At 51.0% G+C, this 26,547-nt stretch overlaps 1 protein-coding gene across 1 annotated transcript; it reads left to right on the forward strand.

Annotated features, from left to right (window-relative positions):
• Positions 1–254: 254 nt before the first annotated feature.
• LOC133351135 (mitochondrial pyruvate carrier 2-like) lies at positions 255–24,996 on the forward strand. Its single transcript, XM_061566116.1, has 5 exons — positions 255–709; positions 14,719–14,759; positions 16,818–16,902; positions 21,126–21,237; positions 21,892–24,996. Exons 1-5 carry the CDS (start codon positions 613–615, stop codon positions 21,950–21,952), a joined length of 396 nt encoding a protein of 131 aa, XP_061422100.1. The 5' UTR covers positions 255–612; the 3' UTR covers positions 21,953–24,996.
• The last annotated feature ends 1,551 nt before the right edge of the window (positions 24,997–26,547 follow it).

The following is a 26,547-nucleotide window of genomic DNA, read 5'->3' on the forward strand; positions in this document are numbered from 1 at the left end:
AATGGAGTCGCGCCGCGGCGCTCCGTGCGGGTATAGCGAGCGAGCGTGGCGTGGTTCGCGGATTCCACTCCGTTCCACCAGAATCCGCTCCCGGGTTTTGCGTACAGCATCAGCATCACGGCTCGCCAAACCCCACCACCACCGCCGCCGTCATCATCATCCTAGGAAGCATTCCGTAGATCTGCTCCTTATTGAGCAGGTCGGGTGTCATTGGAAGCGGGGGGGGGGGGGTGATTTGTCCTTGAGATCGGGAGAGGGGGGGTGGGTTTGTGCGTGTGCTGTGTGTTAGGTGTGTTGTGTGCCCATTGGTGGGTGGGTCATTCGTTTATTTAATTATTAAGCTATTCATCAGTGAACACACACACAGCGCAATTGTCCGTCTAGTGCCGGGCCCCTGGTATTTGTGCGTCTGTCTGTGTGTGTGTGTCTGCGTGTGTGTGTGTGTGCCTCGAGTGTAGAGACACATATACTGTCGTAGAATCTATATAAAGCGGAGGGTGGGTGACGTTACCTTCCCTTGCCACACCACCACCACCATCGGCATTACCACCGCCATCGGCATTACCACCACCAACCCAGCAGCACCAGCAGAAGCAGCAACAACAAGGAAGGATGGCAGCCGTTTTCAGAGCCGCATTGCATCGGTCATTGAACAGGATCGAACTTGCTTTACCGGCGAAGATGCGACCCTTTTGGAACCACGAATGCGGTGAGACAAGCGGGTGGGACAAGGCGTGTGTGTGTGTGGTCACGTAGTTACATCACCACCATCACCACCATCATCATCAAACTTCCATGGTCAATCCACAATCAAAGCTCCATCTCCTTTTGGACGTTCTTCTCAGGCCGTCACCTTCGTTCGTGTTCTTAAACCGAATGCCATCAATCATCTCCCAGAGTTTCTGGCGATGCGTTGTTCCGCACAAGCCAGTCTCTCGCACGTGTGCCGAACTTCTTTCGCACCGTACGTAGCCAGCCCCGATTGACGACGACGACACGGATCCGAGCGATGTTCTCTAGTCCACGTGCTCATCTCATCTCTCTCACCCATCACTCACTCACCCATCCATCACTCACTCATCTCTCACCCATCACTCACTCTCTCATCTCTCTCTCACCCATCACTCACTCACCCATCCATCACTCACTCATCTCTCACCCATCACTCACTCTCTCATCTCTCTCTCACCCATCACTCACTCACCCATCCATCACTCACTCATCTCTCACCCATCACTCACTCTCTCATCTCTCTCTCACCCATCACTCACTCACCCATCACTCACTCACTCATCTCGAGCGCGCGTTTGCCAATTTCGTTGCACGCTTTTTCATTCTTTGTTCCACTTTCTTCCGGAACGATCACGCGTCGGCTCGTATAACGCGCACAGACACATTGAACAAAACACATAAATCATAGACATCGATTATAAGACGCATCCGCCGCGTCTTATAATCCGCAGAATACGGTCCGCACAAAAGACAATGACCCCCCTCCCCCACTACGTGGTATAACCTTAGAACGCTGTTGGGGGGTTTGAGTGGGAGGCGTGGTCAACACCACCCACGCCCGGCCGCCTTTGTCTTCCCCGAAGTGCCGATGTTATTTACTCACCAAGGGGCTGAGTCGACCTAGGGGAGGCCCGGTACCGGTTCAGATAATCGTCACCGGTGTTGGCCGTGAGCGGGAGTCACCGGGTTTTTCGCGCTCCCCACGCTTGTACTGTATACTAACACACATGTTTATACAGTACACCGAGTTCAGTTGCGTCCGTGTGACGTGGCGCCTTAAGGCGCACTCAGCTGACAAGCGAGACGAGGCCGCGTGCCAAGCGACCTGTTTTGTTGGAGGGGAGCGGTGGCGCAGCGGTTGGCGCACTCCGTTTTGAACCCGGCAATTTGAACCCGTGCGCGAGTTCCATTGGCTCCCCACGGCTGGTCGTGTTACGCCACCAGTGTGGCGAAGTATGGTTACACGAGTCCCGTGGGAGGGCCTCCATCCAGCGGTGGATGAAGGTCTATGTTGCTGCAAGTTTGTACACGTGCACTAATTAATATGCGCGTGGCTGCCACGTGTTCAGACAAAGATACCCCGTATTGCCGAAGCAGATGTTTTGGTTGGCAAGTGCTGTTAGCGAGCACCTATGAAAGCCGGGGTGGGTGGCCAGCATCACGGCCGGCCACCTTTATCTCCCCCCCTAGTGGCGAGGTTTACTTCTCACCACACCACGTACTCATTTGAGGCTGAGTCCACCTAGGGGGGCGTTGAGCGGATACACACGTGAGACGGGCAACGCTAACCCAAACCGTCTGTCCCGTGCCACCGGTATAGGTGAGCGCGAGATTATGGCCATGTCACCGTGACTGCACAAGCCCTGCCTTATCAGGCAGCACAGGAACCCAACCCAGTTTTCACAAATTCCACAACGCACATACCGCATCACACCAGTTTTATAAGAATGTCTGGAAAGTAAGACGCGCCCAAACGGGTTCACACAACTCTGGTTGCAGACGCACCTACAGATTGCCCGATGTAATTACCACGTGGATTTACTCTCCAACACACCGGTGGGCCAAGGCAGTAACTAATTGGCCCGTTTTGTTCACGTGACAAATCCCTTTAATGGCTGTGTCGGGTGGTGGAGGGTTACGACACATGCTTACGCGATCTAACCCAAAAGCCTTTATGATGAATACTGTTGGTCGCGAAAGCCTACGTGTTAAGGGTTTACACGTGCCTGCCGCATTACAAGACGCACCAAAAACTTTTGCCTATACAGTAATGTGTACAGGGGGAACATTTTATTGCATAATCCGTGGAATGCAATTACCAATGCCACATTGGACAAATTCCCAGAGCATGATAGCTATCGCAATAATAAAACGTCCTAATCGATCTACCACTGGACGAATGCAAGCTGTATGTGGTTTGTATAGCCAGTCACATATAGATTTTCCAAGACCCTGAACAAGTCAGTGATCTACTTGCCTGACCTAACCGAATCTCGGAAGCTAAGCAGCTGTTGAGCATAACTAGCGCTTGGGGATGGGTGACCACCACGCAGAAGTTAACAGGTGGTGTCGACATTTGTGGGCAGTCGTGGGCAGTGCAGCAAAAACCACCCTTGTTTTGTGCTCCAGCTCCCCGCCTGCTTTACTGACCAGTGCGGTGAAGTATGGTCAAATAACCAATACGGCATGATGGGGAGTCCCTCATTCGACAGCGTACAGGTCTCACTCGCTTTACGCGGCAGTAGTAGTAGATGCGTTCCAAAAAAAGGGCGCACATAGCGAAACCGCCTAGTGCACAGTCACTCAACCCACAATGCACTGCACGAAGAGGCAGCTGCCTGCTGAGTAGTGCACACACCACACACAGGACACAATGCTGTCCCTCTAGTGCCGGATTAAGCTAGTGCGGGGCCTGCAGCATATGTTATAAAGGGGCCCTAAATAAAAAAAAAATGATAACACAACATTTTTTATTTGCATAGTAGAGTCATTTAATTTTTTCATTTGCTATATAGCCAGATAATACGACAAATGGCTAACCTTAAATACCCAGACCTAAAAGTTGAAGGCAGTATAGTACTATAGTAATAGAGCAAGTGCAGAATCACTGAACCGGAATTGATAGCTTGAAAACATTTAGCGCGGGGCCCTTGAAAGTGTTGGGCCCGTAGCATGTGTAGCTACTCTTGCTACTAGGATAATCCGGCACTCTGTCCCACGTGCGACCGCATAGCCGCATGTGGAGTGAATTTAAACCGCACAATGTGGCGAATGTTTGTGTGGAGACTGGCTGAGCCGCGTGTACAGCGCAAAATCGCATAAACCGAACCCGCATAGAGCGAGCGGAACCTGTTTTGATAATCTGGCTGCGTGCGTGCAAGGCTTGCATGCGGGTGCATTCCACGGGTTGACCTTAAGAGGTGACCGACTGGTCTCATCAGGGCTTTGGTCACACGGATAACACGTAAGGATGAACTTAAACTAAAACTCAACTTCAAAAACGAGGGGCGCACAATTCCAGCCCGCCGTTGCGTGTGGGCAGTTAGGTGCCGCCAAATGTATTTTCGGCACAAAAAAATACAGGTTTTGTCCTGGGTGGAACTACGTCAGGGTCAGTTTGACCCTGACGATAAGAGCACAGTTGGTGTCGGTCCCCGCAAGAGTGCAGCGTGCTGCCGCTAAGCCAAACCAGAACGGCTCGATTGCCAGCTCGGTTGCCGGCTCAATTGCCGGCGCGGTTTTCCGGACATCGCGTCGTGGGCGTTGAGCCGGCACCACGTACGGTGGCCGCCCCCCCCCCCCTTTCCCCCGTCCACGCGCTGTTAGAGCCAGGCTCGGACCTGCTTAACTTCGAGATCTGGCGAGATCGGGGTGCATCCCGGGTCACCGAGTCATGCGTAGGGCCCAATGGTACGCTGAATCAGAATGTATTTAGATTGGAGGAATCCGATGTGCTATGAAACTCTTTTTCACAGATGTCCAGCATCTATCCATGTCCACGACCCACATGGTGTGGGGAGGCCCTCATCCAGCAGTGGATTGACAAAAGGGCTGTACAGGTGCTGTGTTTTCCGGACTATAAGATGCACTCTTTATGTACACGTTTAGAACAGAAGTCTTATAATCTGGGAGCTAGCTGTGTGGGTTTATGTGTAATCAGACTGGCATAACTTTATTGATACCCTGAACAAGTTTGGTGTATGTCGTATTTTTCGGGAGTTTCTTGTAATCTGGGGAATTACGGTCGTTTTACATTGAAATCAGAGATAGACAAAATAAAAGGCAAACACAACCACAGTCATCTTCTTGGTTCTTTCGGTAAAGTCACGTAGAAGGGAAGTAATAAAATAATAAAAATAAAACATAATAAAATTATTCTCACGACGTTTCGGACACAACGCAAGCAGCCGTCCTCAGGTGAAAACCAGGTCCGTCGAGGCGACAGAGTCTGAATGCGTTGTGGCCGAAACGTCGTGAGAATAATTTTGTTATGTTTTATTTTTATTATTTTATTACTTCCCTTCTACGTGACTTTACCGAAAGAACCAAGAAGATGAAGCCCTGCAGTCACGAAAGCTTTAAATCGAAATACAACCACAGTCATCATTTGTGGCAGCGTCGCTTCTAAAAAAAGAGCTATATAGCTCAGTGGGCCTTATCTGGTAAAATAAAATATTAAATATCGGCATTAAAGATTCAGGCATTATATTCAGAGTTGCAGCTTGGCTCAGACTTGCCTCTGGCTACAGTGAGCTGACTCGTAAACCACGTGCAACTTAAACCGGGCTCTGAGTCCAGCCGGAGCCGAGCCTGAGCAGAGCCACGGCTGAGAATCTGGGCCTCCTACTCTACGAGATGTTGTATTCAGCAGAGGCAGCTCACTGCGATGTGAAGTTACAGTCCTGATGCCGTACGCTCTGAAATGTAATATTTAAACGAGTGTCAGACTTAAACATTTCCAACTAAAAGACGGGCAGTATGGCTGATGTGGCTGTGTGTCATCCAGATTGAGTAAAACGTATTGTTTTCAGCATTGGGATGTTTGCCCAATACCTGTTGCATTTTTATTTTATTTTAGCTATGGGAAGAAACCAGAAAACCTGGAGCAAACCCATGCAGAGCAGGTGCAGAATGTACAATCTCCCACACATGTGGGCGCCCGAGTCTGGAATTGAACCCAGACGACTCTTGCTGTGAGGCACGAGCGTTTCCACCGCGCCTTCAACCCCTGCGCCCCCAGTCGATGTTCTTTTGAAGGAGCCCAAATCATCGTCCCTGGGACTCATTGCCACTTACATGTTTTATTCATTGGCTCTGGGTTTCATAGCCTGCCAGTGTAATGGGCCGTGGCCCAGCATGATCTTTCCCCTAATTGTCCCCACCGAGGCCCGGCTTTTTCAACCGTCTGGCGTGAAATCCTTCATCAGAAACAGACGTCTACGTCAAAGCGAGGGAAGGGGCTAATGAGTTTGCGTCACTGATAGCGCACACACGCCTACGCACGCTCACGCGCGGTAGTGCAGCGGTTAGCGTGCCGCGCTACGAACCCGGCGACCGAGTGATGATTATCTGAACAGGTCCTGGGCCTCCCTTAAGTCGACTCAGCCTCAAATGAGTACTTGGTGCAGTGTGTAAAATATCAGCACTGGGGAGACAAAGGCGGTGGGGGGTAGTGCTGGCCGTAGCGGCCTTCATAGGTGCTACTCACCAACAGCAATTGCCCCAACAGTATGTTAAGGTTATACGGGAGATCTTTGCCTTTGTCATAGTCCATGCACACACAGTTATACGGATGGACAGACAGGCACGGCCAAAGCATAAATGATTTCAACCCGATTTGGAAAGCGTTAGAAAATATCGTGTATAATTGGCGGCCCAGTCACTTTTCAACTAGAACACCCTCAGATAGTTTTACGCCAAACTTCAGCCCCTCTCACAAACATTGTCTAGGCTTGGCATTGTCAGAGCGCCGTCGCCTACGTTCCACTTTTTTTAATTAAAAAAATATCTAATTTGTTGTCTTCCCATCGATTGTATCCCCGTTGCGCTCGCGACGTCAAGTCCTGAGACGACAGAAATCTCTTCGGATCTCTTTCAGCGCCGCCACAGCCACCGTCGCTTTAAGACAGCGGTCCACAGTAGAGGATATCACAGAACTACCTCTGAGATTCCTTCCTCAAGCGGACTGCTGGTTCTCACCGTAGAGGGCTGCACTATCCCGCCTGCTGTGCCGCATGCGGGTGAAGTTCGTTGCGCGATGGCCAAAAGGGTATTTAATTTCTCGGTGTTGGAATTTATCCGAATTAAGTGCACAACCAGACTTAAATGTCATCGATGACCATGCTGAGAGCATCGACGCTGCACTTGATATAAACATTTTTTTTCCGTAAAAGAGAGCGAGATGCCATCGCTGCTGATGCACGCTATCTTTTGGGCCTGCACGGTAGAGCCAGGCCCCCGGTGATAACCGTGTGGGACGTTCAGCGCCTGGCATCATAAAAATGTAAATTACATTTTTAAAAATCGCGTGCAGGACAAACAGTGCCGCTGGGCGCCGTGGCGTCGGCATACGTTGACTTACAGCCAGCCACGGGGTAACAAATTAAACCTGATGGGGAAAAGTTTGGTCTTCGCGGAGGTTTGGGTCAAGGCTAAGTCACACAACTCACCCTCCAGATACCAGGCTCCACAGCCTCCTTCGTCTCAGCGCCAAAGTATAGCTAGATCCTGGGCATACACACTAGACGTCGCTCGTTAATTAGCCGAAAATATGTTCATATGTAGAGGACCGCAGAGCTTGGGCAATTATTGGCGTCGGCTCTTCACGTGGCTGCCTTCCCCACTCACGTGTGGTTGCTCCTCGTGCCTCCGCGTGGTTCTCTGTCTACGAGGGTGAGCGGGCGCTCTGCGGAAGGCGCGTTCCAAGTTCGCATTCTTACTTTTTATTACGCGTGGCCAGGATAAACACTCGTTTGCAGAGGTTCGAGGTTAGAATCCGGCAGGCCGCCCTGGATTTGTGGACATCTCCACCGAGTACAAACACTGCAACTGGGTGCGGGCGGTTAACTGGTCAGGGGCAGAACGCGACGTTTTGCAGTCGTGGAACGCTGAGCAGGAAGTTCCGGTAGTCAGTCCCCAACCCTTTATCTTCACACATTTGTCACCGCTCTCAGACGATGCGGTCTGCACTCGTGATCATCCAGTTAACCCTTCATTGGCACAGTGCGTCTGTGACCCTGAGACAATGATAAGTCCTGATGTCCAGTGTGGCTGCCAGACAGAGTTGAACAAACGGGCACAGATGATGGTGGCCTTCTGGTCAAGATGCTTAACTTGCGTAAACAAACCTTTGCACAGCGGCTGTTTGCGCAACTTTATTTAAGGGCCTCACTCTTTAACTTGCCTCGATTGCTGCATCTTTAAAACGAGTGAAAGACATCTCTGACTAAAACAGGGTTGTCTGTGGAAGCTGCATTCAAGGTTCGTGTCTAAATTGCTTGAATTTGAACGAACATTAAACGAGCACAATAATTGGGGGGGGAAATACAACGTAGACTATTATATGAGATGGAGCGGTGGTGCAGTGGTTGGCGCTCTGGGCTATGAAGCCAGTGACCCGAATTCGAATCCCACTCACGACTGACTTCAGTGGCATGTGGTCCTGCCTCTCCCGCCCCCTCCTTTCACCAACCCGCACTAGACCACAGTGGTGAAGTATGGTCACACTCCCACCCCCCCCACCACCACCACCCCCAAGACCTTTACGATGATGTAAGCCTGCAACTAGCAGTGGATTGATAAAGAAGTGGAGTAGTGGGGCACTGGTTAGCGTGCTGCGGCTATGAACCTGGTGACCTGAGATCGATTCCCAGCCACGGCTAACATCAGTGGCGGGCGGCATGCAAACCGGTACGATCCCCCCACTTCACCAACACGCATTTAACCAAACAACCCTTGTGACCGATCATAACTACTAACCATTAACTTTTTATTTGATGAGGCCAGGCCCACTGAGCTATATGGTTCTTTTTCAGAAGCGACCTGGCCACAAATGACGGCTCAACAAAGTGGCTTATGATGTGGAAATGTATAGCAGCCAAATACTCTAAACACACGTTGATTCTAAACGTGGAGAGAAATACCGAAAGACCTGGAGAAAAACCAATGCGACCACGGGAGAGAGAGAAACACACACAAACAGCAGGCGTCAGGGTCGGGATCGAACCAACGACCTCCTGTATACCAGGCGAGGTAGTGAACATCTCGCATCCGTGAGATGTTAACTACCTTTGGGCGGCCTTGATCCAGCAGTGGATTGACAAAGGGGCTGTAAAATACAGTGCTATTATCATTATTGGTACTCTGGAGTGCTTAACAGGTGGGGTCGAGACCCAGTGGTTATCGCACCACGCGATGAACCCAGTAACCCGAATTCAAATCCCACCCACTGCTGACATCAGCGGCAAGTGATATCTGAGCCGGCGAATTATATTTAAAGCAACTCCCCGTGACCGATTTAATTTTGTAGAGGAATTCATCCAGCAGCGGATTTCTAAAGAAAGGGGGCTGTAAAAATACTATGCGTAATGAAACAACAACAACATCCATCTAATTTAGTTTTAAACAATTTCCTTATAACATTTTCTGTATTCTCTGGATCACAAAGCACACCTCCTCCCCCCCCCACCACTCTTGTATTCTAAGGCAAAAGTTGTGGGTGCATCTTATCGTATATGATCTGGCAGGTGTGCTTGTGTGTTGTGTGTATGCGTGTTTAAGACCAGATTTGTAGAACACTACTGACACGCGTTTAGGGCGCGTCTTTCCCGAGTGTGGTATAATCCAGAGGATACAATACCTCTGACCAGAGCCCAGAAGATTTGACGCCTGACATAGCGGACAGCGTGAACACTGCACAGATCATTTGAACATTTGGTGTACAGTACGGTTATGGATTATTGGGTAGCTTCAGAACATTCACGAGCGATAACATCAGCTCAGTTTCTTCGATAAAAACACAACCGCACCAATAGGGAGGAAGCGTGGCGTGGTGGTAACACTCGTGCCTCGGAGAAAGGAGCACCTGGGTTTGAATCCCGACTCGGGTGCCTATCTAAAACTGAAGCAGGACGCTCGTGACCAGAATACCACGGCAATAAGTGAGAGGCGTATCCTGGATGTGGCGTGCCGGGTGCGTAAATATTCTACGGGCCGTTGACCCGGACTGACCCCGTGGCTGAAATTTCTCCCTGGTATTTGCTCTTGTCCGCCCCTTCGGACCACCGTTCAAGTGTGACGCAGCGTTTCGGCTTCCAGGAGACGGCGGCATGGATTCTGTTGGGCGACGGGCGACGTGCCGTCGTTATGGCTATGCAGTCTGCGGCTCCGCAGGGTTCGTGGCATTGGGGCGTGTTTGACCGTGGGCCCTCGAGCCGTTCCGCCAGCGGGCAGGCGGGCTCGCGCGCGCGTGCCCGGGGTCGGCTGTGGGCTGCGTGACTGCCCGCACGAGGCGCCTCCAAGGTGCCCTTGGCGTTCTTTCCACGCTCGTTACGGCGCCCATTGTCGTGCTTACCTACAGGGTGTGTGTCCTTGTTAACGATTCGCCTCTTTGCCATTGGCCATGCTGTTTCTCTTCCCGCCCCTCCATCTCTCCCCTCCCCCCTAACCTTCTCTAACTCCTACTCGCCCTCCAACGTCAGCACCCGGTTCCTAATCCTTTGCACGCCCCTGCCATCTAAATAGTTTATTTGTTTTTTTATGTTAAAGAAAGTTGTTTAAAGGCTCTTTATAAAAATAAAATAAGAAAAGGTACGATAAGATTTCACCATTTACTTAACCGGCAATTCGGATGAAATGTCCGTGTTGCTAAGGAAGCATCGAAGAAACTTCATTTGCATTTGCACGGCAAAGCCCTCATCTTTAACTCGCTGAATAATTATCACTGCTGCTATACAGAGTTACAGATTAGGCCCAAGTTGGAATCCTGCTGCTGTTATATCTGGCGTGGAGCCTCCAGTTCCTACCTCACCGCACCCGATAGAGTTCAACGTAAAGCAGTCGGGGCGATTGATGATCCAGTACTCGCCAAATCGCTCCAGTCACGAACGTGACCGCAATGGTGGTCGGTCGCCTTCTTATCGCTGCTCTATCGCTACTACCACCATGGCTACCGTTCCCATGACCTTTACTCGTTGATTTTATGAACTCTTTAGCTCTTACATGGTGCTGTTAGTGGCAGGCTGCTTGGCAATTTTGGGTCATTGGAGCTGTGGATCAGCAAAGTATGATAAAATAACAAAAAACGGGGCTGGGATGGATTTCAAGAATCGATTATTTTCTGCTGTTTTTACCGGCGCTCGTTTCTCACCGGCTGCCGCCTTATTTCCCCCCCCCCCCGACTCATTCCTACAATTTTGTTCGCCCCGTCAGGACAACCGTAGGATCGGCATCATTTATTTGCTCGTGGCTTGAATCGCGGATAATACAATCTAACGTGAATGATTCGACGGAGGTCATCGCGAGTGGGGGGGGGGGAATCGAATTTTATCGATGAATTTCGCGGTGGCAGTGGTGGTGGGTGGGTGTTGGTGGGTGGTGGTGGTGGGTGGGTGTAGTACCGTGTGCCCTGTGCTGCTAATGCCCAAAAATGCTGCCTTGCAAGTTCTGCTCCTCTCCTTTTGTCCGTGCGATGAATTGGCACAAATACTTAAGAACTTAAATTTCGATTTAAAGCTTTCGTGACTACAGGGATTCATCTTCTTGGTTCTTTCGGTAAAGTCACGTAGAAGGGAAATAATAAAATAATGTTTTGTTTTTATTATTTTATTATTTCCCTTCTACGTGACTTTACCGAAAGAACCAAGAAGATTTATGAACTTCTCTGATTGTTTATCAAACGTGGAAAAAAACAACCCATCCCATTCTCTCAACAGCAGCCAAGCCCAGCAACATAAAAATTTTGATCCCTTTTTATTTACTTAATGACTTTAAAATGTAAAATGTTTAGTTCATTGCCAATCCACTGCTGGATGAAGCTTTCCCCATCCATCTTCTTGATCATGGGGAATGTTTGACCATACTTCACCGCGCTTGTCAATGCGGATTGGTAAATACAGGCCGGGTGTGGGGTGAGGGTGTCCAGGTCCAGTTCGGATGGCACTCTTCACTGACGCTAGCCGCAGCCGGGTATTCAACTCGGGATTCATGGTCCAGTGTTGCTAACCGCTGTGCCACCGCTCTGCCCCGTTCACCACCATATTTCCCCAACAAACAAAATAACTGAATGGGCGCAGTCCATCATTCACGGGTGTTCGGTGTCCTTTTGACCATACTTCGCCACGCTGGTTAATGTGGATTGCTGATAAAGAGCCCAGTGGAGGGGTGTTTGTTCAGGACTGGTTGGGATGTCGCTCTCCACTAACCGTTAGCCCGCAGCTGGGAATCTAACTCTGGTTGCTGGGTTCGAAGGACGCGGGTGGGCGCTAACCACTGCGCCACTGCTCTTCTCTGTACGCGTGCGAACTCGTGAAGACTCGTGTGTGTGTGTGTGTGCGTGTGTGCGTGTGTGTGTGCGTGTGTGTGTGTGGGCAACACTGTCGTGGACATTGCTGTGGGGGGAGGGCCAATGCCCATTGGCCTCTCCCCTCATGGCGTCTGTGACCACCACAGTGGCTAAACGGGGGCTCTGGACGGGTGTGAGGGGCTGGTAACCCCTCCACCTTCAATTCATTACCACTAAACCACGAATTAAACATAAACCTGTACCAGGGAAGGCACCGGGCAGAGATGATCTCCCAAGCGAAATGCTGAGGGAGGGTGGCGTTTGTGCACAGACTGCCCTATATGACATCATAACAACAGTCTGGACCACTGGACGGGTTCCGCAGGACTGGAAGGATGCCCTGGTGGTCCCCCTCTTTAAGAAGGGGGACCGCACAGACTGTAACAACTACAGGGGCATCTCACTCCTCAGTGTGCCGGGTAAGGTCCTGGCAAGGATTATTCAACATCGCCTTGCTAGGCACGCTGAGGAGGGGCTTGCGGAGCCCCAATGCGGTTTCAGGAAAGGGCGGTCCTGCACAGATGCCATATTTTCTGTCCGTCTGCTACAGCAGAGGTGTAGGGAATTCCAAAAAGACCTACATCTCTGCTTTATTGACCTGGTCAAGGCCTATGATACCATCAGTAGGACTGGACTCTGGGTTGTTCTTCGTGCTTTCGGAGTCCCTGACCCTCTGCTCACGATCATTAAGGACCTTCATGATGGTGAGCGGGCCCGGGTAAAACTACGTGGCCGGGAGTCGGAGCCTTTCCCTGTACACCTTGGGGTGCGACAGGGATGTCCTCTGGCTCCCACATTATTTAACATCTATTTTGACCGCGTAGTTCGTGAAGCCTTCAATAGCTGTACCGGGGGAATTTCCGTTTGGTACAGATATAATGGGAGGCTGATCGACGCCCGGGTGCGATCAAGGGATGGCTCCCTATTGGTCAACCACGTTATGTATGCCGATGATTTGGTAATAGCTGCTCATTCAGAAGAGGAGTTGGAGGCGCTGCTGCTGAGACTGGAGCGTGCCACTAAGAGGTGGGGCCTTACCATCAGCCCCACCAAAACCAAGCACCTGCCTGGGTATTTTGTACCATCGGACACTCCACCCCCACAACTCCCAATTGGTGATGGGGCAGTTGTGGAGAGAGTGGAGAGTTTCCCATACCTGGGCAGTATGCTTATGACCGGCTCCAGTCTATCAGCAGAGGTCTCACTCCGAATCAGTCGAGCGGCAATATCTTTTCATCGGTTGCGTAACGCTGTGTGGAAGCTACCTGGTCTGTCGCTCCGCACGAAGCTTCAGGTCTTCTCGGCCACGGTCATTCCCTCCCTTCTCTACGCTTGCGAGACGTGGACCCCCCTGGTGGAGCATCTTCGCCGGTTGGAAACATTTAGGCTGGCCTGCCTACGATCCATCCTGGGTTTAACCAGGCTGGATTGTGTGAGGAGCTCACAAATCCTTGAAAGATCTGGGCAAAGTCCCATCAGTGAGCTCCTCCGGCAGGCAAGGCTGCGTTGGCTGGGTCATGTAGCCCGCATGCCCAGCCACCGCATGCCTAAACAGCTTTTGTTCGGCCGGATCGAGGGGGCTAGACGGGCGCGGCACGGGCTGGAGAAGAGATGGAGTGATGTGGTACAGGAGGACGTGGAGCTGAGTGGACTTGCCGATGACTGGTACCAGCGGTGTCAAGATCGGCCTCAGTGGAGGAGGCTCGTGAAGGACGCTACTGGGCAGTTGGAGGCAGTCGCCCTCCAACAACAACGGAGGGCGGAGGAGCGACGCTCACAACAACGAGCGGAGCGCCGGGTGGCTAAAGCACAGCAAGTTGGCACAGTAGGGGGCACAGGTGGTGCATCAGCCAGTCATCTCGGTCATCTCGGTCAGTCGACCAGTGGCACCTGGGTCTGCCCCGTGACCTCCTGCCAGCGGGCTTTCGACACTTCACGTGGCCTCAAGGTGCACTTGGCCTGGCACAAGCATCGTGGTGACGTCACCGCCACTTAGTGGCGAATGGCGGTTGTTGTTGTTGTTGTGTGTGTGCGTGTGTGCGCGCGTGTGTGTGTGTGCGTGTGTGTGTGTGTGCGTGTGTGTGTGTGTGCGTGTGTGCGTGTGTGTGTGTGTGCGTGTGTGTGTGTGTGTGCGTGTGTGCGTGTGTGTGTGTGTGTGTGTGCGCGCGTGTGTGCGCGTGTGTGTGTGTGGCGGAGCCGGGGAGACGCAAGGCGTGCCGGGCCTTCTGCTGCCAAGTGTGTGCAGAGTGCGTCTGCTCCCCCGTCTTGCGTTTCATCTGCATCTCGGCGGGGCCACTTGGCAGCCTCGCACATGTGCAAGGCCCTACGAAAACAAACCTGGATTTTCTATAAATGTTCAAAATTGTTATTCGCGCGGTGGCTAGCGATCTTGGCCATTAACCTGGCTAGCCCCGGTTCGACTCCCAGCCACGGCTAACTAGTCTCAGTGTTCCCCTTCACCCCCTTCTGTCATCGCCTGACCAATGCGGTAAAGTATGGTCAAACAATCCCCACGACCGACATGGCATGGGAAGGCCTTCATCCAGCAAGTGGATGAACACATATATGCAGTAGCGTATGTAATATTTGTTTTGAAACCGTACGCCGTGTATATTAATGATGCGAACGGCATTCTTCTTTTTCAGGACCCAAGACCGTTTTCTTCTACGCCCCGCTCGTCAAATGGGTGAGCAAAGCCCTCCCAGAGAGATTTACGTCGGGATGGCGCCACAGCTTCGCCAAACGCTCCCGTCCGCTCGCAATCACCCGGGGCGATGACGCAAAACATATTCCTAGATTGAGGCCACGTAGAATCGGGGGGGGTTTAGGACGTGGGACGAGCGCCGCCCGTTTATCATCTGCATCCTCGAGGAGTCGGTTGTACACGTTGACCGCCGTGTTTGTGGCCACGTGGGCAACGGCCCATCGACAAGGTGAGGAGCAAGCGCGCATCGGGGAGCTCTTTGCCGTATTCTCTGGATTACGAGACGCTCCGGAAAGTCAATAAAGTTACTGCGATCGCACTCGCAGCGACTGGATTGAAAGACGGACCCCACAAATGTTATCTTTAAATAAAGCGATGGGGGGAAAGTGCGTATAAGTTATTTTATCATTACACTTGTTTACGCAGGAAAGCCTCACTGAATCTCAGTGGGTCCTGCCAATATTCCACAGTGCTGGAGGGGGAGGTAGCGATGATTGCTTCCTGTATATTCCATTGGAGTAACCTGCGAGCAACCTTTACAAATGTGAAACCATTAACGCTGGCACGCAATGGCGCTACTCTTGCGACCGACAGCACAGGATCTTTAACGCCCACCGCGAAGCAGGCGGCACGTCTTCATTTTGATCGTTCAGACACCCCAAGCAGCGATTACGAGGGTGGCCCGCCGGAATGGAACCGCGAACCTCTGCAACGAGCGGCGGATGCACCACACCTGGGTCGCGTCACCAGCTCAACACAACGACAAATATCCCCCGTACAGCCTTAATAAACTGTTGGGGAAAGTGCTGTTACCGAGCACCTATGAAGGCCAGCACGGCACACGGAGGGGGTGGTTGTCTCCCGAGTGGCGATGTTTACACAATGAACCAGGTACTCATTTGAGACCGAGTCGACCTAGGGGAGACCCACAACCAGTTCAGATCATCATAACTGGTGTTGGCCGTGAGCGGGAATCGAACCCGGGTCGATAAGTTCATCGTGCAGCGCGCTAAACCGCGACACCACTGCTCTCCACACACATCAAATGTGAGGTTTACAAATCTCCTGCATCTCCTGAATTGCGTTTAGGTTGGGTAATATAGTTCAGCTTATCGTCAGAATGCTATCCAGTATTGTCTCAGCAACACGTAGAATACAGTAACCGAATTAATCGTGAATAAGCAAGCCCCTAGTGACAGTGGCTGTCGCATGCCCACGCGTGTGTAAACATGTGGCGTAGGACGCAGTGTTTGCAGTTTCATGACCTTGTTTAACGTCACCGTTTTCCAAACCCCTCTCTGCGGCAACCGCTTCGTTCCCCCCATCGCAGCGGTCGCACTTGAACCGTTTCGACCGGTCACAGGTTGATTTTCGTAGAACCAGGTAGGGAACTTAAACACGGAGAACGCAGTCTCATTTGCGAGAGGTGAGACGAGGTCACCAAAACGACAAAAAAAAAGATCTTCTAAACTACGTACGGCCGTGCAGCGAATATAAATCGGTGCAAAAACAAACTGCCTTAGGGAAGACATCGAAAACGGTGCACAAAACATAAGTCCATAGCAACTAAAAAAATATATACACTTCCAGTGACAACGGTTGGATCGAACAAATTGCTTTCAAAAAACATTCTCGGTTAAAAACATTCCGTGACAGAAACGTCAAGGGAAATGTAAGGTGACTGCAGTGGAATTGCGTCCCTCAACTGTATATAAAATAAAAATACAAATAAAAACTAAAGCCACACCGAGTCTGAAGAGGGTCCTGCCACACTGGGAAGTTTGCCCAACGCCGATGACACTCCAATTGTTTTTATCTATGGGAAGAATCCCACACAGAACAGAGAGAGAACATTAAAAACTCCACACGCAGAAAGGCACCCGGGTCGGGAATCTAACCCATGCCCTTCTCACTACGAGGCACGATTGTTACTACTGTGCCGCTCTGTGTTCCTCAACCTCACCCGAACCCCACTCGTCTCGCTTGACCCCCAACCAACCCCAACCACCCCCGCCACCCCCAAACCCTTCCTGACCCTAGGGGCTGGTGATGGCCGGAATGGCCGATATGGCGCGACCTGCTGACAAGCTGAGCGCAAGCCAATCCGGCGTCCTCTGCTTATCTGGTAACATAATCGCGCCATACACTCCAGTGGACACACACACACACACACGCGCACGCGTGCACTTGCAAGCACGTACACACGTACACGCTTGCATGCAAGGACCTCATCGGCACATGACTAAAGACAAAGATCTTGCTGTAGCCATGCAGGCTGTCGTGGCGGCACGTGCCGTTAGCGAGCTGCATCTTTTTTATTTGCAATAATAACCGGCAAGGATGTTTCTGCTACATCCCCGCCACCCCCAGTTAACACACACACACACGGGTACCAAGACAGACACAGAATACTTGCACGCGCACAAATATACCCCGTGTAGCCAACACAGGCTGTTGGGGCAGTTGCTGTTAGCAAGCACCTATTAAGGACAGAATAACGCACAAGGGAATGGTATGGCTGTTACCACACCCGGCCACCTTTGTCTCCCCAGTACACAACCTAGGGAGGAGGTCCAGCAATGTTTTAGATATTGGTCAATGGTGTTACTTAGCCCTTGAGCTACCTGGGACCCTACACATTTGCATAGTTTCCTTAAGCCTAGCACCGCCACTGTATACACAAAGATCCCCTGTATAGCATCAACAGGCTGTTGGGGCAAGTGCTTTCAGTGAACACCTACGAAGGCCGGAACAACATACAAAAGGGAGTGGATAGCCAGCACCACGCCCGGCCGCCTTTGTCTCCCCAGTGCTGATATTTTACACACTGCACCAGGTACTAATTTGTGGCTGAGTCGATCTAAGAGGGGCCCAGGACCGGTTCAGGTAATCGTCACTGGTATTGGCCCTGCTCGCTAGCCGCTACACCACCCCTTCCCACTGTATTTACACACGCGTGTACACACACACACTTGCACTGCACAGCCAGGAAGCCACAGCAGAATAAGGAATGTGTATCGCCTCCTGGCATTTAGCCAGCCTTGCAGAGCTTAAGAGGAAAACTCAACACGTTGTGCTCATCGTGCTTGTAAATTATGATTAACGTACGTATGTATGTTGAACTTCTTTCGCACAGGACTTAGCCAACCGTGCTAGAAATTTAATAGTTTTATAGCAGAATAGAAATTACTCGGCGCATTACACTGGTCAACACACTTTTTCTGGCATAAGGTATTACAACGGTTTTAAGGTAATTTTGGGGTGCTGATTCCAAATTTGGCATCAGTTTTTGTCTATCACATCAGGTTTTTGAGATATCAAAAATTGCATTTTCAATAAAAACTGCAGAAGAAAAATATTAAATAAATGTGGATATCTACATAAAATGATATAAACACATTATCCTAAAAATACAGCACCATATTTTAACACTAAAGCAGTCACTGACTCGCAACAACTTGCAATCATAAGTGACAGAGTTAATTTCGGGTAAAATCAATGAAAATGGGGTATGCCGATAGCATAAAAATGATGTAATAGAGCAAATCTGAGATCAGATTTGGAATCGGCACCCTGAAATTAGTCTAAAACAGCTGCAAAAGTTTAGGCCAGAAAAAAATGTTTTTTTTTTGTTGACCAGTGTTATTAATTTGAGATTACGCACAGCAGTAACCATCGCCCCCTGCTGGCAGACTAAGCCTGCCCGGAGGCTATGTGCCGAGTTGTCTTCTGCCGCACAGGGACAGCTGCCACTAAGGGTGCCCTTCGAATGTGTTGAGGTCCTCTTGTCATCATAGGCCACCGTCATGTTTGCTGAAATTTATTGTGATGGTGACCTTAGGCAACAGGATCACAATGCAGTTATTCAGGAACTGCTGATGGTATTTGCACAATACACAAACGCTGCGATTCGAACATTTGTCCAGGGTTTAAAAAGCTGAAACGCATTCCTCCCGGTCAATATGATCCAAATTCAATTCTCAAGACTCTTTCTCAGGAGGCTCCCCCTGCTACGTTGGGGCGTTTGGCCAATTCCTTTGTGGAGACTTGGGCTTCATGTTGGAGGAAAGCCGGGAATTCCGTAGAAAAAACACACCACGTGTCACGCGACGGGGGGGGGGGGGGGGGGGGGGTGGGGTGACACTCATCCATCTCCTGGGATGTATCGAGCAGCATCACGCCTACAGCACCTTGCAAGCCCCTCACGATCACCCCGTCCAAGTTCCAGCCAGGCTCAAGCCCGCTTAGCTTCTGAGATACGACGAGAAACCTGGCAAATTCAGGATGATTTGATTTCAGGCTGCGTCAATATTTACAAAACTACGTGCATGTCGCAGTCACTTTTCGGCACGATGTTATAATTGGCTCCATTTCAATTAAAAATTTGTGACTCGTAATTGGTAAACATCTCACTACCTATTACTTCCGCCGCTGCGGAAGAAAGTGTTGCGCGATATTATTTTCTGCATTAGTCGCAGTGATAAATTAGTCATGCAGCTTGTTGTATTCCCCAGCCGTTCACGCGCGACGCGCGTTCCCGATGTCAAACACAGTGGAGCATTAATATTTACGCGACAGATTAGCCGGGTGCACTCCTCCTCCTCCCCACCCTCTTCGCTGTCAAATCATCGCGCATCCGCCAAATTCATTTCCATTTCTGGAGAGGCACTGAGACGCCGTCCTCCTGATGCCGCCGCATGTTTATAACCGAGACGCTTTCACTCGACATGCGTTATTGCAAACGTGGCCCGAACGGCTGCGAATTCACCGCCGCGCGGGGTTTTCCGCAATCGTGCTCTCCGGCTCTCCGGTGCACGCGCCGTCTGGGCTGTAACCACCGCCGCCGCTACCGCCACCGCCGCGGTGTTATCCGGCACGATTTGTCCGGATTTTTTCAACGGTTTTATTTTTTCACTCCACGTCCCCGGAGGCTTCCGAAGGAGCTGCCAGCGATGCGGAGCGAAGCGTCGGATGCGACGCCGGACAGATCGGCTACCGTTCCCACGCTGGCACGTGTAGGGGCGGCACGTGTGACTCGTTTGAGCGAACAAGCGAGCGGTCCATTCGTTGAGGGCCGCAGGACAAGAATATGGATGGGCACACGTGACTCAATGCACATGTGACTTGAAGTGAAGAGCGTAGCAGGCTGTGGTGGTGTCATGCCGTTATGGGCCTTTAAAGTAGAAATATTTTTTTCAGAGGGGACCCCTTTTTTACGCACTTTTATTTAACTCACTCTGTCTGTTGTTGTCGTTATTGTCGTTGTCGTATCCTCAAATCTTGTAACTCAATTTTAACCCACTTCCCAATGTGGTATCGACTGCAAACTTGGTATACTTATGTCATATTGATGACAATACTATATTCTATCAAAAAAATTTATTTTTAAACATTCATTTTTATAGGTTATGCTTTTCGGCTTGGGTCTAATTGTCCACGCTCAACTGACGTTGGCTGTAAATCACCACGGTCCCGTACGTTATGGCAAGCGTTGCGGTCACTTCCTGGAGTCGTGGAGTTCTGCAATTACAAGTAAAGCATGTTTAAAAAATTTTTTTTTATATATTACTTATTTCAAGTTCTAAGCTCCTATCGATATGAGAGAAGCGGTATAGACGAGAGATATAGCGATGCAGTGAGACAAGAGAGATGTGGACAAAAATAGAGACGGGAGTGGGATGAGACGTAAAAAAAAAAGATCGAGATGAGAGATGTTCATTATTTCGCTTTCATGCTAATTAACTCGCAATGCTGATTCGAATCTGAATCTTTCAAGCTTGACATTTGATGCGCCCTTAACGAAGACGGGGGGGGGGGGGGGGCAAGCAGCTCAAGCAGGGGTTGGCAACCTGCAGCTCCGCAGCTCGTTAAGGACCGCTTCGTGACATTATTTATTTAAGACGCCCACCGTCTCGTATTCACGCGCATTGCGGCTCTTGAAATATTCAGGTTCTGTTTTACCGAATTCGAAAAAAAAATATTCTCCTTGTTATTTTGGCTGCCAAACCCCTGGACCTAGGGGAAAGCCTCCTCCCGAGTCTCAAGACTTTTTCAGGAGGGTCCTGCCACATCAGCACTGGGAAGACAAAGGTTGCCAGGCATGGTGTTGGCCACAACCCCCCCACCCACCCGCCCCCATCATTATGCCTTGCCGACCTTCATAGGTGCTCGCTAACAGCACTCGTTCCCAACAACCTGCCAAAGCCTACACAGGGGATCTTTGTCTTTACATGGCTGCCGACCGCTGGCCTAGCGCCGCCGCCACCGAGGGTGCCAGAGAGAGCCCTGTGGGGGAGGCCCGAGTGACGGTGTGTGGCGGTGGCGGTGCCGTTTACAATTTTTTCGCAGGCTTCATCTGGTCGCGGTACACCCTGGTCATCATCCCGCGGACCTGGGCCCTGTTCGCCGTCAACTTCTTCGTGGGCTGCTGCGGCACCGTGCAGCTGGGCCGCATTTGGGTGTAAGTGTCGCGCAACGCCGCTCGGCGACTTTCTAAGAGGCGGAAATGACGATTTAGAAAAAGTTTTTTAACGAATATTATTTTGGTATTTTTTAGACGTATATTATTTTGGTTATTGAGCTTTAACTGGGTATCCGTCAACACGGTCTAACAGACACTGACTGTTTCGTCTCATCCATTGCTGTGTTCAACCACCACCACACTTGCAGGTCACAACAACACACAGACACTCACCCACCCAGTCATCACACTGCAGGCCACAACAACACACAGACATTATTATTTGGTTCTTACGGTTAAGTCACGTGACTTAACCGAAAGAACCAAATAATAATTCCTGCAGTCACGAAAGTTCTAAAATTAAGATTGAACACACAGACACTCACCCACCCAGTCATCACACTGCAGGTCACAACAACACACAGACACTCACCCACCTAGTCACCACACTGCAGGTCACAACAACACACCCACTCGCTGGCGATGATTATGGTCAGTTTGGTTAAAATCAAACGTCACGATGAACGATGCAAATTACACTCAGAGGTTGGTGCGGTTGGAGATTAAAACGCGCTAGCCGGTTGTTTTTAGTGACTGCGCCACGCGATGGGTGGCCTGCGTTCACGCTAACGGTCGCTTCGCTCGTCCTTTCAGATACCGGCAGAGCCTGGGGAAAACCGGAGAAGCCCTGGCGGAAATAGAAGATTCGGCATAAAGCCTCGACGGCGAGAGATGTCCGATGCGCTTTCGGGTTGGATGGCGCGGGGTCCGGCGCCTTGTCTGACATTTCGCTCTCCACGTGCTGGCAGCTTCTTTCAGGATGTGTTTTTCGGGTTGTGCCGCGGTGTTGTTCGGTTCCTCCAGGAACCCGGTTGAGGGGCTCCCAACTCGTGCTGCAACATTTCTCACGAGCTGAAATGTCGCAGCCCGTGTTGCCGAAGGAGCTCCCAGCCGCGTGGAGCGGAACGTCGGACCTCGCGCAGAACGACACGCGGCACAACACGAACGCGCATCGGAGAGGTGTACACCTCAACCGCGAAACCCCCACACGGCTGCAATGGGTTTGACTGGTAATTACCCACGGGTGAATTATCTGGGCTTCATATTGTGTGCTAGCGGATTCTGTAATCGGCTGCTCGTCACTTGTTGAGGGTCTGTGACTGATCGTAGTCGAGGGTTAGTGCCCACGCCACCGCAAACAGGAGCTGAACAAGACGCTCCCAGGATGTGGAGCAAAATGTCAGACACCACCGCGCCAAACTACGCGCGGTGTACAACCCGAAAACGCATCGGATAGTCTCGTATAGCGCAACCCGTGAAAACCTACGCAGACAGAGGGGAGATGTTGCCATCTGGAAATGCTCAGCAAGAGGCACCGTCCCTTAATGATCGGCGCTGCTCTTATCAAGAGGTTGCTCTCTCGCACTCACCGTAAACATTTCATGTTAAGGGCGTGGTAGTAACGCAAGCACATCCGGGCCGTGTTCTTTGTCGGGGCCTAGCTCAGGCTTGAGCCACCCAGTCGCTTTGAGCAGCTCGGCCATGGCTTTGCTCGGCTCACGGAAAATCCTGAACACGGCTGAGATCAGCTCGGAGCCGGCTCGGGTTAAGGGCATGGCTCAGAATCGGCTCACTCGAGCCAAAAGCAAACCCTGAAGCCGTGAGTAAGAATGTGCCAGAGAGTAGGGGGGCACTTGCTACAGTGGGTAACATCACCTGAATGATAATGACAGTGAGGCATCTCGTATTTGGTTGTTGTTGTTGTTGTTTTATCTGCTTGTATTTCACGGGGAGAGATAAAGGCTCAGCGCTGAAACCCTCCCAGCAATAACCTGGCAGGGATCCAAAACACATTTCCGTAAGACTTTGTGCGAATTAAGAATTTGCATGCGGTACAACGTCGCATATCCGACCGTCGCACATTTGCCCCGAACCAAGTAACCGCCACCCAATTCCAGCTCGCGCGGTATTGGCGCACGGTGTAACGGTAATTTTTCTAAAGATGTTTCATGTTTTAGTCCTTTTCACAAACCCGCCTGCACTTTTGCCCCCAGCGACATCGGATGTGCGACGTACCGCAATCGGATCCCACCGAATTTCTTGAGTGTAAATAGATTTTTTTGCTTTTTCCTCCAAAAAATATAGGAATCCTGTCGGAAACATTTTGTTCCTTTTTTGGGTGTTGTATTTTAGAGGGCAGGTGGGTTCTTTCGGTGACCGCCCTGGACGTTGGTGTTCATATTTGACGGGGGGCGTGCGTACATTTCACCGTTTCGTTGGGATAAGAACTGGGACGAACGGAAGCTGGGGATACGAACGATGCCGAAGACGACTTCTCGTCAAAGGTTAAACACGTTCACGCATCTGCGGGACTGGAGCCGACCTCGGGGGCAGATCACGGTTGACGAGGCCGCATGGCCGTCGTTGAGGCCGACGTACAACACGACCACGATTTGACATCATACCGTGGTCATGTTTGACATCAGCCTCACGGCATCTGTCATGGAGACCGCCAGCTTCGGCCGGGTTCAAGCGACTGACGACGTGGCACACGGTGGTCCAGATGCCTTGTGGCCCCCAATTAATTGACCCCTAACCTTTTTTCGTTCCTCTTCGCTCATTCGTTTCTGTTTTAAACAAACCTTGCTTTAAAAAAAAAAGTAAGTTTTTAGAGAATCAAATGGTGGGTCACAAGTCATCTGGAGCACCCTGTACATGGTACGGGTTGCGTGTCATCTAGAAAGCATTGGCATTGCCGTCACATCTTGCTCAACATTTCCCAGAACGCTGTTCGGCTGGTCTCGGGAGCAGGGGTGGTCGGTTGCGTAAGGCACTACCATTCGAGTTCACAGGCACCGCCTATCCGTGACCACCCTTTGTAAGTGCTGCCTATATCTGCTATAATCCTACGGACAAAAAGTCGAGAAAACATTGAGCACAAATTAAGGTGGTGAGATGGATGTTGGCACATGCTAAAATAGTTCCGGGAGCACCGTTCAGGGCTGCTCATGTTGACATGAAACGCTGTGATGCCTTTGTCTATTCCGCTTTTTGTATTGAGTTTTGCTGTCCTTCCCCTGCACCTCCCATTATCGCGGTTGGCTACGTACGGTGCAAAAGAAGTTCAACGTACATGTCTGTTACCGTGTTTTCCGGGTTATAAGATGCTCCCAAAAAAAAAACACACGTGCCCTCCGTGTCGATAAAGTTATACAAATCTGATCTCGCACCTCCAAATTTTGTTTTTAAATATAGGGGTGGGGTAGGAGTGCATCTGATAAGCCGGAGAATACGGTACGAAGTGGTAACAGTTTATCCGAGTTGTACTTCTGATAGTGAATTTCGACTTTGCTCTTCATTCTGAATCCCAACCATACGGGGTCAAGCTGTTTCACAAGTTTTTGACGCATATCTGGAATCCTCGAAAGCCTGTTGTAGGATATTGGCATATGATTAACGTCAATCTGATTCGGTTTTTTTAGTTTTATTATCAGAGTGGGGTGTCACTTGACTTTTTTTTAAGGCCCTGTTGTTTTTTTAAGCTTGTAACATCCGGCGAAGAGCAGACCTCGCCGGTTCTACCAAAATGTCCGATGTATGGACAGCGGTGACTCATCCAGCAGTGGATGGATCATGGCTGATGACAATGGCGACAATGATGACTCGACCTGCACAGGACACCTGTTGTATTCCGCGTGCATTTCACTTGCCTCCATGATCGCACAGCCCTCGAATTGGTGAATAAATCTCCTGGACTTATCCGTCGCTGCCTTTTTGTTTTGATTTATCACGGGCGGCTGAACCACGGGGACCGAAATGTCAACCTGCCAGCAACAAACAGCACTAAACGTTATTCTCGCGATTGTAAGATGCTCCGACAAAAAGGAAGACGCACCCCAACGCAGACTTGTGCCCGCTGTCAATGAAGTTACACAAAGGTAAAGGCTTCAACATAACTTTAGGGGCAAGTGCTGTCAGCGAACAGCACCTATGAAGGCCGGCACGGCACACGAGGGGTTCGGTGGTCAGAACCACGCCCGGCCGCCTTTGTGTCCCCAGTGGCGATGTTTAACACCTAGGCCAGAAAATTTTAAGTAGTATAGTGGGAAGCAATCTCTGGCCTCCGATGTTCTGTGGAGAAGGGTCATTACCCGAAACGTCGCCTATCATGTACTTTTTTCTTGACACGGGATGTGTTGAGTTATATAAAACGTGGACTGTTCGACAAAACGCTTGCCTGCCTTGAGTGGGCTGGATGAAGGGAATGGCCACATGCAACCTCACTGAAGATGCCACAGGTGTCTCGTGGACGAGACTTGAGTGATTAAAATTAAAAGTGCTGACTCAAGGAACGTTAAACTGCTCGGCCAACCCTCGGGCCACGTAGGGCGCGGCTGAAATCGCAGCCTCGCCTAGCACGGCATACATTCCCAGCATAGCTGCATACCGGTGCATATAACGACTAAGATCCCCGGTCTCGGCTTCAACAGACTGTTGGGAGCGAGCGCTGTTAGCGAGCACCGATGAAGGCCGGGTAGGCGCAACGATGGGTGGGTTGGTTGTGGACGGCACCCCGGTGCTGATGTGGCAGGGCCCTCCTGAATAAATCTTGAGACTCGAGAGGCGTTTCCCCTAGGTCAAGGAGTCGGCAACCAAAATAACAAGAAGGGCAATTTTTTTTCGAATTTGGTAAAACAAAAAATTCTATATTTCAAGAGCCGCGATGCAATGTGAATAACGTCACAAGCCATCTCTTAAAGAGCCGCATGCAGCTCCCGAGCCGCTGGTTGCCAAGCCCTGCCCTAGCTGGGTAAAGAAGTGTGTGTTTACACACATACGCCAAGGTGATCATTCAGGGCTGACTCGACCCTGGGGGGGGGGGGGAGGGCCTAGGACCGGTTCAAATATTTGCCGCTGTTAATTATATCGCTCGTGAGCGGGAATCGAACTCGGGTGGGCCGGGTTGGGGTGAGCGCGGTCGAGCTAAACCACAGCGCCTCTCCTCTGCCCTCCACGTGCACACACAACTGGCGTACGCACAGAGGCGGGAATATATAAAAAAGGTGGGGAGGGTGGGGAGGGGCTGGGTGGGGAGGATGGGGCTGGGTGGGGGGTGGGAGGGCTGGGGCTGGGAGGGGAGGGGCTGGGTGGGGAGGATGGGGCTGGGTGGGGGGTGGGAGGGGTGGGGCTGGGAGGGGAGGGGCTGGCCACCCTGTGGTGCCCTTATAAAACTCAACGTTTAACCTACTCACGCCGGCTTGTGCCCGCCCTCACAGTCGGCCATATTTGCGGAATACACCACGCCGCCGT

This window comes from Lethenteron reissneri, chromosome 36, assembly GCF_015708825.2.
Source record: "Lethenteron reissneri isolate LAM-NWPU_2019-01 chromosome 36, ASM1570882v1, whole genome shotgun sequence".
NCBI classification, from domain to species: domain Eukaryota; kingdom Metazoa; phylum Chordata; class Hyperoartia; order Petromyzontiformes; family Petromyzontidae; genus Lethenteron; species Lethenteron reissneri.

Bases quoted from the DNA above. Each gene is read 5' to 3' on its own strand.
- LOC133351135 (XM_061566116.1), top strand. From the start codon at position 613: ATGGCAGCCGTTTTCAGAGCCGCATTGCATCGGTCATTGAACAGGATC. The intron at 14,760-16,817 runs GTGAGCAAAGCC...TCCTGACCCTAG, and splicing joins ACGCCCCGCTCGTCAAATGG to GGGCTGGTGATGGCCGGAAT. The intron at 16,903-21,125 runs GTAACATAATCG...ATTTTTTCGCAG, and splicing joins CGGCGTCCTCTGCTTATCTG to GCTTCATCTGGTCGCGGTAC.